At 44.7% G+C, this 12,627-nt stretch overlaps 1 protein-coding gene across 3 annotated transcripts in view; it reads left to right on the forward strand.

Annotated features, from left to right (window-relative positions):
* The window catches only part of STAB1 (stabilin 1), a 100,121-nt gene that overhangs the window by 81,601 nt on the left and 5,893 nt on the right, over positions 1-12,627 (forward strand). For all 3 annotated transcript variants that reach the window (XM_079967206.1, XM_079967205.1, XM_079967207.1), the window contains 10 exons: positions 1,818-1,877; positions 2,021-2,237; positions 4,088-4,237; positions 5,252-5,356; positions 7,644-7,751; positions 9,498-9,691; positions 10,366-10,510; positions 11,291-11,424; positions 11,940-12,105; positions 12,329-12,435. In XM_079967206.1, the coding sequence (XP_079823332.1) occupies positions 1,818-1,877; positions 2,021-2,237; positions 4,088-4,237; positions 5,252-5,356; positions 7,644-7,751; positions 9,498-9,691; positions 10,366-10,510; positions 11,291-11,424; positions 11,940-12,105; positions 12,329-12,435 (1,386 nt within the window). The remainder of the gene's footprint in view (positions 1-1,817; positions 1,878-2,020; positions 2,238-4,087; positions 4,238-5,251; positions 5,357-7,643; positions 7,752-9,497; positions 9,692-10,365; positions 10,511-11,290; positions 11,425-11,939; positions 12,106-12,328; positions 12,436-12,627) is intronic.

Consider the following 12,627-nt stretch of genomic DNA (forward strand, 5'->3'; position numbering starts at 1 on the left):
ATGTAAAAGCCACTTCCAGAACTATCGTGGCATACAGTGCATGTTTAGCAGTCTTTTCCATATTGTTTGGAAATGAATTTTTTCTGGAAGCAAATAACATGGAAATCTGCCCTATATTCCACAGCAATTCTAGAAATGTCATTTTATGTTATATGAAAGCTCAGTTATAATGCAGAACAAAACAGGGGGAAGTCATGAAAATGGAATAAACTGCCATATGAATGCCAGTGTTCATTCATATGCCAAAGTGTTCTCAGCCCAACAATTGTGTGTGTGTGTGTGTGTGTGTGTGTGTGTGGCAGGAGGAAGAGAAATTTGCAGCTGAGAATTTATTAGAAAGTGCTTAACTCACCCCCTGTTTGCAAAGGCCACCCTGCCAGCCATTTTAAGCTTGGTCCCCACCCCCTCAGCTGAGCTTGGAAGCCAGAAGCCCAGCAGACTGGGGGGAAAGGTCTTTGAGGAGAGAATTGCCAGATGTGTGGTGGATTAAACACATCAGGTGAAATTCACCTAACCAGCTCTGTCAGTGGAAGTACTGCACACGGACTTCTGCTTGCGCAACAACCCCCCCCCAATGGCTCCAGGGGAGTCAGGAGAATCCCCAGAACAGCTCACAGGGGGAGGAGAGGAGCTTCCACCTGGGAAGCTGCAATGTTTGCGCAGATGGAATGACTGGAAGGGCATAATGTTGAATTCCACCTCCGTTCTGCCCACTGATTACTTCATCAGACCTATTCAATTGAAAACAAGCCATTTTGAGCCTTCTGTTTCCCTTCCTTTGAGGATTTTGGGCATCCCTCCACGGGAAGAACCTGGCATAGATTTATGCAACAAAGGAATGTATAGCTTCACTTTTACCCCAATTTTGAATTGGATATTTTTTATCCAAATTAGGGTAAATTGCACCACAAAATTTCCAGATGCCCTTGAGCAGGCACGTCCAACTCCAAAGAGGCTGTGATCTACCCATTGTCATTGCCATGAGTTTTAGGGGAGGGTTCACCGGAGTTATTGAGCTTTTTGGGGGGATTGATAACGACCACCCAGGTGATCACTTTATTTTATACTGCGATCGACCATAGACACCAAGGCGATCGACCTATTGTATATGCCTTCCCTAAAGGTAAAGGTACCCCTGCCCGTACGGGCCAGTCTTGACAGACTCTGGGGTTGGGGGTTGTGCGCCCATCTCACTTAAGAGGCCAAGGGCCAGCGCTGTCCGGAGACACTTCCGGGTCACGTGGCCAGCATGACATCGCTGCTCTGGCGAGCCAGAGCCGCACACGGAAACGCCGTTTACCTTCCCGCTGGTAAGCGGTCCCTATTTATCTACTTGCACCCGGAGGTGCTTTCGAACTGCTAGGTTGGCAGGCGCTGGGACCGAGCAGCGGGAGCGCACCCCGCCGCAGGGATTCGTACCGCCGACCTTTCGATCGGCAAGCCCTAGGCGCTGTATGCCTTCCCTAGAGTGATATAATTTGGCATGTTTGTTTTACTTGTGTTAAGTAAACACAACTCAAAGCTTCCAGTGTTGTCTAATATTGTGTTTGCAATTGGCCTTCATTTCTTAATGTATATTTTTATTATCATTATATTTCTTACCTGCCCTTCACCATGAGGTCCCATAATGAGCTGATGAAATGGAAAGATTTTCCATGAAAAATAAACCACTGGTGAACTGGAAAAAGGGCCATACTGGCTGTTATGCCTGCGGTCATTGCTGGTGAGACGAGCTCTGCTTAATAGAATCAGACTGGCGACTTTTAATTATAATTTTTGTGGACCTTTTCTCCTCTTCCTGCTTCTCTTCCTCTCAGGCTGCTGCTTGCGGTTCCTGTGGTAATCCGCCTCGTTGTTCCGGTGTCGCAAAAGACGGGGTAAGTTGAACATGAAGGTTCCATCTAAATAAAAATGTACTAAGCCTGTGATATATATTACAGTAGATATTTGGCATGCATTTCTACCCTAAGGAATAGATGTCAATCAAGGGCAAATAAAAGTTTGTTGTTTTTCCTTACAGGGGGAGACCCAGTCTTGTTACTATTATGAAGATGGATTGTTCACTCGTCCATGGTACTCCCTTTCTGAAAGAAGGTCTCCCTGGCGATATCGTTCATATGGGCTGAACAGATGGCGTCCACTTTCAAGGTCCTTGATGAAGGGGTGCAGGAGAACATGCTTTGTCGTTGAGTGGGTGCCTCAGTGCTGTCCAAACCACTATGGGAAAGATTGTCAGGGTAAGAGATCTTCGTTGTGTGTCCACAGGGGAACTGTATACTTGTGTGTGTTTTTCTCTTTCCTGGTGATCATAGTGATTATTTCAGCCAATAAAAACAACTCCAGACTGTTCATCATAGTTTTCATTTTTATATGGGGAAGATTCCCCATAGTTTCCTGTTGAGCTCTTTTTAGATTTACATGTCTTAGGAAGTAGCCCTCATAACTTCAAGCAGGAGCCGCTTCAGATACTTCTTTGCAACCCGTTTGTGTAGTATGATGGATTCACTTGCTTTGTCCCACTTACAAATGTTGAAAAATTTCCTTTATTCCAACAACCCTTCCAACATACTTCTTTGCCTTGAATCGTCTGTGTCCCCCACCATCCCTTTCAAAATGATAGACTTCCTTTTTAAGTGACTTAGTGTACGTTCCACTTGGCCATAACACGTATACCTGATGGAGCGTCTCCACCCCCATCGTTCAGCCCGGACACTGAGATCCAGCGCTGAGGGCCTTCTGACGGTTCCCTCCCTGCGAGAAGTGAGGTTACAGGGAACCAGGCAGAGGGCCTTCTTGGTAGTGGCGTCTGCCCTGTGGAACACCCTCCCATCAGATGTCAAAGAAATAAACAACTATGTGACATTTAGAAGACATCTGAAGGCAGCCCTGTTTAAGGAAGTTTTTAATGACTGATGTTTTAATGTATTTTTAAGCGTCTGTTGGAAGCTGCCCAGAGTGGCTGGGGAAACCCAGCCAGATGGGCGGGGTAGAAATAAATTATTATTATTATTATTATTATTATTATTATTATTATTATTATTTTATCATCATCATAATCAACAATTCAGGAATTTCTTCTAATCGGCCACCTGGCAATGAATAAATGCTGGAGCGCCATGGGCCATGTTTGATTTAAATGAGTGAAGGCAAATGACTCTTACTTGCAGCAAAATCTTAAGCCTGTATATTCAGAAGCAAGTCCCAATGAGTTAAATGGGACTTATTCCCTAATTAGTGTGCTTCAGGTATGGTAGCCCTGAACATACCTTTAGCTTATTAAACATTATTTTCTGATGACAGAAAGTTGACCCAGCTGGAGAAGACTTGAAAACCTAAGATCGCTGCTTGTTCCACTATATGTAGAAAAAAAGGCATAGTTAGATTTCTTTGATTTTTTCCTAGCTTCATCATGTAACAGTATGATACAAATTATTTTGAGGAACATAAAGCTGTGTACACACTCCTGTTTATTCCACCGCTGGTTTGGGAAGCAGTGTACGGATGTCATTCGTTACAATTTGTATCTCTCCTGTCATTTCTTATGAAATACTGCATTTTGATGTGTCTCCTCCCCCATTCCAACTTTGAGCAGAATTGAGAGAAAAAACGACCTAGCTGCATTTTAAGCCAATGATGTGTATGCATCCATAGTAATCCGTAGTGATCACATTATACAGTACATTCACTGGCAAACGATAGGCTTATTAGATCTTGATCATTATTATTTAATTGCCCAAAATAATTGTTCAGCACTGCACAAAATGTTAAAACCAAACAGATCATGCCTTTAGAGTTACAAGTCCAAAGATAAAGACCAAGAGACACTGAGGAAAGGAAAGGGGAGTAAAATGCAAGGAAGGTGAGTCCCACTACTTTCACCTTGCAGTTTGATTGCATATGGATGTGCTTCTACTGTTCTAAGACATTAGAGAAAAGTTAATGGTTTGCTAATTAGGCTGATGTCTTTTTAAGGAGGCTGCTAACTTAAGCAATAAGGTTTCTGTTCAAGAGTGATTGCCAAAATGGTTATGGCTGTTTAATAAGAACTCCTTCTGTTGGATAACATTCAGTGCGTCCTGCCTTTCAGTGTGTCCTGGAGGGCTTAAGGAACCATGCAGCAATCATGGTACCTGTAACGATGGGCAGCAAGGCTCAGGATGGTGCTCCTGCAACAAGGCCTTCATTGGGACAGCTTGCGAGAACTGTGCCCCAGGCCACTATGGACCAGAGTGCAAAGGTACATCTTTGTTTTCAAAGACAGCAAGAACCAGTAGCTTGAGTCTTCCTGCTCCAGTTTGATCTCAGCAAGTTGACTGGTAATATGCTATGAGTCGGGTTGTCATATCTGGTACCTGAGGATTGCTTTATAGATGTTTTCCTACACCAGGTGGGCATGGAGAGCGCTAAAACAATGCACGGCCAGCTTTGTTCAGTACCACATTTGAAGATAGGTGGCTGTCTTCACCTCCACCCTCCTCCATCTTGTGCACATGTCGGGAAGGTCTGCCTGGGTGCAGCCTTACGATGCTTTTAGCTGGAAAGGGGTGTTTTCTTTCCTTACAGTTTTGTTTGTGACGTGTGTTAATACTTGAGTAATAAGTACTTTAAAAGCAAGGAAGTGAGATACCTACTCAAAATCAGCTGGCACATAACCTAAGCCTGTGCACATACCACTGTGTACAAAAATAGCCCTTTAATATTAGTCAGCTTCTTCGTATCTAGCTTATTCTTTTTCTTCTTTGGCGATCACTCGTAGCCAAGTAAGATTGTCTTCCAAAACAGGGTTTTAGCAGTGAGTCTGTAAGTGACTGTGGAGGCCAATTCTGGATCCACACGTCCTTCCACAGTGGGGACATAGGTTTCTGGGCAGGAGTTGATCATGGTGAGGGTTTGCCAAGTGTGCCTTCCTCTTGGCACATTTCTCCCTTTTGTCCTGAGTTCGAGTGTCTTCAAAGCCCACGACACCTTTGGTAAAGGCTGTTCTCCAACTGGAGCACTCGCAGGCCAGTGTTTCCCAGTTGTTGGTGTTTATATTGCATTTTTTTTAGATCTGCCTTGAGAGAGTCTTTAAACCTCTTTTGTTGACCACCAGCATTACGCTTTCCATTTTTAAGTTCGGAATAGACTAGTTGCTTTGGAAGACGATAATCGGGCATTTGCACCACATGACCAGTCCAACAAAGTTGATGTGGAAGAATCATTGCTTTGACACTAGCCCAAGACAGTGACTATTGCTTTTTTTCCTTTGCAGAGTGCAATTGTACCAGTAATGGGATCTGTGATGAGGGGCTGCACGGAGATGGCTTCTGCTTTTGCAGTGCAGGGTGGACAGGAGAGCGCTGCGAGACTGAACTCGGTAAAGTAGACCCCAGCTAAATCCCTAAGCAGCATTCTTCCCACTGTCTTGATAGACATTCTAGGGAAAGGATCATGTTACACAGTTCCTGGGTGCTTCCCTGATTTTTTGTCTTGTTCTTATCCTATTATTGTGCAAAAAAAATCTTTTTGGAAGTTTTTGGGGTGCTTCAAAAGCTTTAAAAGTTTGTAGCAACAAGGAGGAGATGAAAAAGCACCAAGTGCAGACGCCATAGGTATGTATAGGGATGGCAGGCCTTCCAAATCCATAGCTTGCCCTTCCCCCACTCTGGATCATGTGCCCCCAGCCCAGCCCAGGAAATCTAGTTAGCAAAGTGTTTTTGGCAAGTATGGGGAGGGTTAAAGGGATAAACAAATACAGAGATTCTCAAATAATTGGATCAGTTCAGGAATGTGAGACTTGAATGACAAGATAATGAAATGCTAAATACGGGTATGACCTGTAATAAACAAATCCAGAGAACTGGAGACAATGGCAGTGTCATCAAGTAACCTCTTCCTTCCCTCTGTCTGCTCAACTTATGTCACAGGCAATTCTACTCTCCTTCTTTTTTTCCACAAGCACAAGGGATTTATATTGCTCTCTGAACCGGTTTTCTCAGCATAATGGGAAATTGCTTAAGAAAGTGAGCCTGGAAGCCAAATGTCCCATTATGCTGTAATTACATCTTTTTGCACATTCATAAGAATAATTATCATATACACTGTGGGGGGCAGGGATAAACAACAACATGTAGAGGGGGTTTCTTTCCATGCTGCAGCCCTGACCACAACCTCCCTCACCGCTATTTATCCTGGGAAGGACGTTGCTCTTGGTGAGATTTTTTTGTCAGGATTTAGAGGTGGAGGTGACATTTGTGTGGACAGGCGGAGTCCCCCCAACCCCAGGCGACTCCCGAGTGGAATAATGACTCAAGACAACGTGCTGTGGGATTAAAACTGGAAAAAACTTTATTAAGTTTCAGATGTAGGGAGACCTTGGCTCAGGCATTGGACGTTTATCCTTCCCAGTCCCCAGCTGGGGATCTGGGAGACAGCAGGGTTATCCAGAATGTGTGGAGATTGGGCTGGCTCGGAGAACATATGTTCTCCAGAGAGCCCCCCACCCCACCCCGTTTCGCCGCGAGAGAGCAATGACAACCTCTTGGCATATGGCCAATTCCTCCCCTCAAGATTCCTTTAATGGGGAACCCTGGGATCATCGCCACGGGGGGGGGGGCGTGGGTCACCGCTTCACCCCCCCCCCCATTTAGGAAGCTAGACTAAAGGATTCTGCCAAAGGCCTGAAACTGCCAAAGTTGTGATGTTTTGTTACGGGGGAGGCAAAACCTGCCAATTCAGGAAAATTCCTTTCCGGCCCTTTAACAGCGTCTATGACGTAGCAGTGCCTGTGTACCTGTGGAGAAGAAGTTAACCTGCAAAAGAAGGCTTAACTGAGGGAGGGCAGGGTGGGAGAAGCTCTGGAGCCAACTGATGCTTGGCAAGTAAGATTCACCTGTTGTGTGGGCAGGGCGGTCCCTCCCCCTACCTGGCCAATCCCCTGGCAACGCCTCCCCAGGCAGGATTGGGCGATTGGCTGAGGTAGGTGGAGACCTCCAGGTATCCAGCCTGGGGAGGGCGAAGCCAGCCTGTACTACCAGGAGCCGCACTGGGATCGGGGGGGGGGGGGCTGCTCACGACCACACAAAAGACGCCCCCCATTTGATGTGGGAAGCTGTCATTGCCTTTCTGCATGCCATAGTTCTGATCTGAAGAGCACCCTAGTCATTTACATTTCTTGTAATGTTTACTTTCTCCCTGAGAAGCAAGTGACCTGCCCAAGGAAGCTTTGACGCTGAATGAGAAATTGCAGCTACCCCTGTGCAAGCTCAACACACACAGTCCACTGTACACTAGCCCAGAGTGCCTTTGATGTCTATAAACTGAGCAAAAGAAGATTAGGTTTGACCAGCCTCACTGTACACAATAATGGCATGGTTTGGGGGGGGGGGGTTGTGGGAGAAGAGAGGTGCAATCTCTTGAAATAAACTGATTTGAGATGTGTTAGATGTGTTTTGGTCACTTGCATTTTTGTTCCTATGAGAAATTTTGGCAGATGAAATGGTTTTTCAAACAAAACTTTCCCCCTGGACATGAGGAAATTTTCCAGTTTGTGGACTTCCCACATCATCTCTAGCTGGAAGAGCAGTGTGCTGTGAAATAAGCCCTGAAATGTGTCTGAAAATGGAATGGAATTGACTAATGAGCCTGACTTCTTTTATATCTAGCTGCGGTGCCTGTGTGTTCCCCAGCCTGCCATCGTAATGCTGTGTGCCGGCCCAATAATACATGCGAATGTAGCCTACATTATGAGGGAGACGGATGGACATGCAAAGGTATTGAATGAATCTAGCATTTAAGAACCATGTTTAATCAGTCAGTAAGACTCTTGTCATGTTGGGGTAGTATCAGAAAAGCTTTCAATAATACAGTGGTATTGCAAATAGCAACAAATTTAGATTGTGAACCATCCTAAGACCATTTATGCTGCATCCTTGGATGCAAGGTTGCATTCTCCAAGTGACTATATCGAGTCTGCATGGGTTTTGGTTTTCCCCCAGTAATGTTGCAAGATACTGTGACCATGGTCTTACAAACAGAGGGCTTATCCATGCTTACCTTTTGCTCTGCTCTTTCGAGGCACAGATCCACACTTAAAAGCTCCATGTCCAAGTGGTTTGTTTTTTTCTTTGCCCCCAAGATTTCCTCCTGAAAACCCTGCTCTTTAGTGCTCGATCGGAACAAATGTCAATTTGGGTTTCCCACGGATTGTCATTTGCTCTGATTGAGCTTTAAAAAGCAGGTTTTGAAAAGGAAGGGTTTGGACCAAAAAAGAAGAAGAAGGGGTGTTCGGACATGGAGTTATAAAGTGCAGACCGTGCCTGGAAAAGAGAAGAAAGGTTAGTGTGGATAAATTTAGAGACTGGTTTATTTGTCACTCCTTTGAACTGAGGATCACCACCATAGAACTCTTACGAATCCTCTCAGATATTCCTTTGGGGAAGGTTTGTAATGAGGTGTGGACTTTGGAAAGCTCAAAGGCCATATCTCATTACAAACAACCCTCCCCAAAGGAATATTTGGGAGGATTCTTAGCCTCTGAAGAGAATTGTTATTCTAGATTTACAGATGGAAAACTGCTAAGGAGAATTGTTTCTGAGAGGGTTACTTTAAAGCATGCTTCCCTGAATTGAAATCCATCCCAAACTACTCTAGTTATTGAAACTTAGAGACAGAGCACTGGTCATGATTCTAAAAAGTTGATAACAATCAAATGTTTGGATTCTCAAGTTATTTTTTATTATTCGTTTTCAAACATTGCAGAGCCCTGACAATGCAGTATACTTGTAGTATACATAAAATAAAATGTAATCTACCTGCTGGTACTGGTTTGGTCAATTCAGAAGGTCCTTGGACATTAGGGTCATCTGGAACTGCTCTTCTAAAGTACTTTCTGAATAGAGATGTTTATAGAATCACTTCTGTCAGATTCCAAGCTGGATGATTGGTTTCCTCTATACCAGAACACATTGTTGTGAAGGTACTTTTTCGAATTTTCCAAGCTGCTTCCTTTTTTTGCACTCTTTGTATTAGAAACTCATCAAAGGTAAATCTTAAAAATGAGCTGTCTTTCCATCATAATATGGGCAGTTCCATAGTAGTGTAGAAGCACAATTGTACAAGTATGTTTTTTAAAACTAAAAAGAATGAATGGTGAGTTGATGTTGCTTTTAATTTCCCCCACCAATTCTGAGTACATGTATAAAACTTGTTTCCACATTCCAAAACCTGGCAATCCTGCTAAAATTCAATGTCAGTGGGATGGTGGCATCTCTCAGAACAGTTGTGGAACTGAAGGACTCTGCTCATCCCTACTTCCCTGTGTTTTTATATTTTGTTGGAAGCCACCTATAGTGATCGGGGCAACCCAATCAGATGGGCAGTGTGCAAGTAATAAATTAATAGTCTTATTCTTATTAAATGGCAAAAGAAGTACCAGGTGAGTCTTGTTCCCCAATTGGTAGCAGGAGGATTAGAGAGCCAGAAGTGAGGCTTTACTGAAAAGTCTCTTTTTCATACAGTGATTGACCGGTGTGCGAAAGACAACGGTGACTGCAGTGACTATGCCAACTGCACACAGATTGGGATTGATGTTTCCTGCAGCTGTTTCCCAGACTACGAAGGTGATGGCTACATCTGCAGCCCTATTGACAGGTGTGCAGATGGCATGAATGGAGATTGCAGCGAGCATGCCACTTGCATCAACACAGGTCCTGTAAGTATGACTCTTGGTATAATACAGAGCATAGAAATCCTAGGAAAATTTTGGGATGAAAATGGACAGTGGCTATAGAAACTCTGAGGTTCTTCACATTACCACTTGTATTCTTGTTGTCCGCTTGCAAACCTAAGCTTCAGTAAAGGAATGTGGAATTTTCTGTGCTATACAGTTGTAGCTAGGAGATGGGGAAGGAGATCTCATATTTAGTTTGCTTGTCAGAGTGCTGCATATAGGAAATAACCCCCCCCCGCCACACCCTTGCATTGCACTTTTAGCAAAATCAAGGCAAAGCACTGCCTAGTTGGATGACTTGAAACCACATTTGTGAGAGCAGGGAAACTCACACATTTCTTCAGCCTCCTGAAAAAAAATCATGAGCAGGTCACCATCATTTTCAGCTCATGAGAATGCATGCAAAATACAAAGCACAGTGATGCAGGCGAAAGATTTCTGTTTGGATTTGGAAATGCAATTCAGTGAAAAGTGTCACCTAAGAATTAACCCCTCTTTGACCCTTCCAACATGTAAAGTTATCAGGAGACTTAGCACGACATTTCCCCTTTGGCTTGGTGTTCAGTTGTCTTTCCCCCCAATGGTCCTTGCCTTCTGCATCGTCCTGTGTTTGGCTATAAGATTGCAATGATAATGTGGGTTCCTTTGCCATGCAGAATTCCCGGCGGTGTGAGTGCCATGCCGGTTACGTTGGAAATGGAATCCAGTGCTTGGAGGAAGCTATCCCACCCATAGACCGTTGCTTGGAAAATAATGGGCAGTGCCACTCTGAGGCTCTCTGTAGTGACCTGCATTTCGAAGGTACAGGTCCCTGTTACCATTCTATAATTTTCATGGAACAATCCTTGTTTTATAAGATGTATGCTTTGTACCTGTAAGATTTTAAATAGTTTTTAGTGTTGTATTATACACAGTTGTAACCTGCCCCCCAGGACCTTAGAGGGAAGGGTGGGAAATAAACCCTCCTCCGCCTCATTCTCTTCCTTGTAATGTGTGTGTGCAGCAGAGGGGGAACCCCAGACCCCATCTTGGCAAAGCTAGAAATATACCCATTCAGGTCCATCTTCCTCTTTCCCATGAACACTCATCCAGTTTGATGAGCTTTCCTCTACTGCCCCTCTTGAAATTTATTGGTGGCCTCTTTTGCCTGCAGACATCTACTACCTCTTTCCTTGACTATTTTGATACATTATCTATTAGATCAGAGGATATCATCCCCCAGGGGCACACTTGTTTCCTTGGCACTACCATGGAAAGCCTACCCAAAAGCTATCACTCAGCTTTCTTTTCCATGATCTCCCCTGTCTCTGAGACAACGCTTTCCTTGAAAATGAAAAAGGCCTCGCAATCAGAAAATACAATTGCAGCTCAATCTTCAGCAGGTCACCTTTTGCGTTTGGGTTGCAGGCTGTGAGTCTGGAGAAGAAAATGGGGGATGGGAAGCGTTAGCCCTGATTTGCACACCATTTCCCTCAGAGATGGGCCCACAGTCATTTGTGCTGGGCACACCAAAGGGCACTTTTCCAGATCTGACCCACAGCAATGTCTAAAGGGGCACAATATTGTATGCTTGTTTTCCAGAAAAAACAGTCGGCGTCTTCCACCTGCAGTCTCCCCAGGGAAAGTACAGATTTACTTATCAAGAGGCTGAAGCGGCTTGTGCTGCTGAGGGAGCGACGGTGGCTACTCTTAAGCAGCTGTCTGCGGCACAACAGGTAACAGTGCAGCCATTGCTTCGCTCATTTCCCTTCACAGTTGGTCTGAGGAGTTCAGTTCTTCTCACACCAAGTTGCTAAGAACGTGTTTGTGCACACATGTGCCTCAAGAAGCCCTCGACATTCCTATTGGGTGTTGTTTCCCAGCAGTTGCCTAACACACTCAAACTATTTCATAAGGTGGGCCTACTATAGGTGTTGACCTGCTCTTTCTGTGATGAAATAGGCCGTGAATGAACAAGCATGGAAGGTAAATGCTCCTAGGTGGGTTCCTCCCCTTCCCCACACACTCCCGCACTCCACTCAATAGCAACATTTGGTAAATGAGCATCTTGCCTATAACATGTGAATGAAATGAAATACTGCCCCCTCCAGCCCAGGCATGGCAGTCTGAGTGAGACAAGTACATGGTGTATAAGAGCAAGTTGGTTCTCAGGGAGAGAACCTTTTCAAGGTCATGGTCTGACTGAAATACAGGACGTTAAGAGAAGCCTGTGTTTCTTTTCTTTCTCCAGATGGGTTTCCACCGGTGCATAGTAGGTTGGCTTTATAATAGGTCTGCAGGCTACCCAACTGTGTACCCGAGTTTGAAGTGTGGCGGTCACCATGTTGGAATTGTGGACTACGGCTTTCGAAGTAACGCCAGTGAGAAATGGGATGCTTACTGCTACAGAGCTCAAGGTGAGAAAGTACGGCTTGATCAGTATGAGTTCAAACTAGGGATACCTCAAGTTTGGCTAGATGGGGATATTGAAGCTAGCGAGTGCCCCAAGCTGAATTGGAGATGGAATAGAGAAGTGAAGCTAAGTGGGATGGAAGCTCTGTTGCCTGAAACTGATTTGCATGCCAAATCATGGCATACGAAAGTTTACACCATCTCTTCCTCCTTTCCCCCCTCTTTCAGATGTGCAGTGTGTCTGTAGGGATGGGTTTGTGGGAGATGGCTACACATGCACAGGGAGTCTTGTGGCAGTGCTGGCCCAGAAGGCAAATTTTTCACTCTACTATTCTGTAAGTACATTAATGCTTCTTTTGGCTAGTATGGAGCAGGGAGGCCTCGGGAGGTGACTTTCTCTATGTATTCTTGCTGCTATGTGTATCTGAGAGCAGGGGCTCCCAGCTTAGGGAGCCATGGACTTGTCCCAAGAGGTTCATGAAGAAGGTATTCTACCCTTCTGCTCGCTCGATGTTTAAAGGAGAAGG

Source organism: Podarcis cretensis (assembly GCF_951804945.1).
Source record: "Podarcis cretensis genome assembly, chromosome: 2".
In the NCBI taxonomy this organism is placed as follows: domain Eukaryota; kingdom Metazoa; phylum Chordata; class Lepidosauria; order Squamata; family Lacertidae; genus Podarcis; species Podarcis cretensis.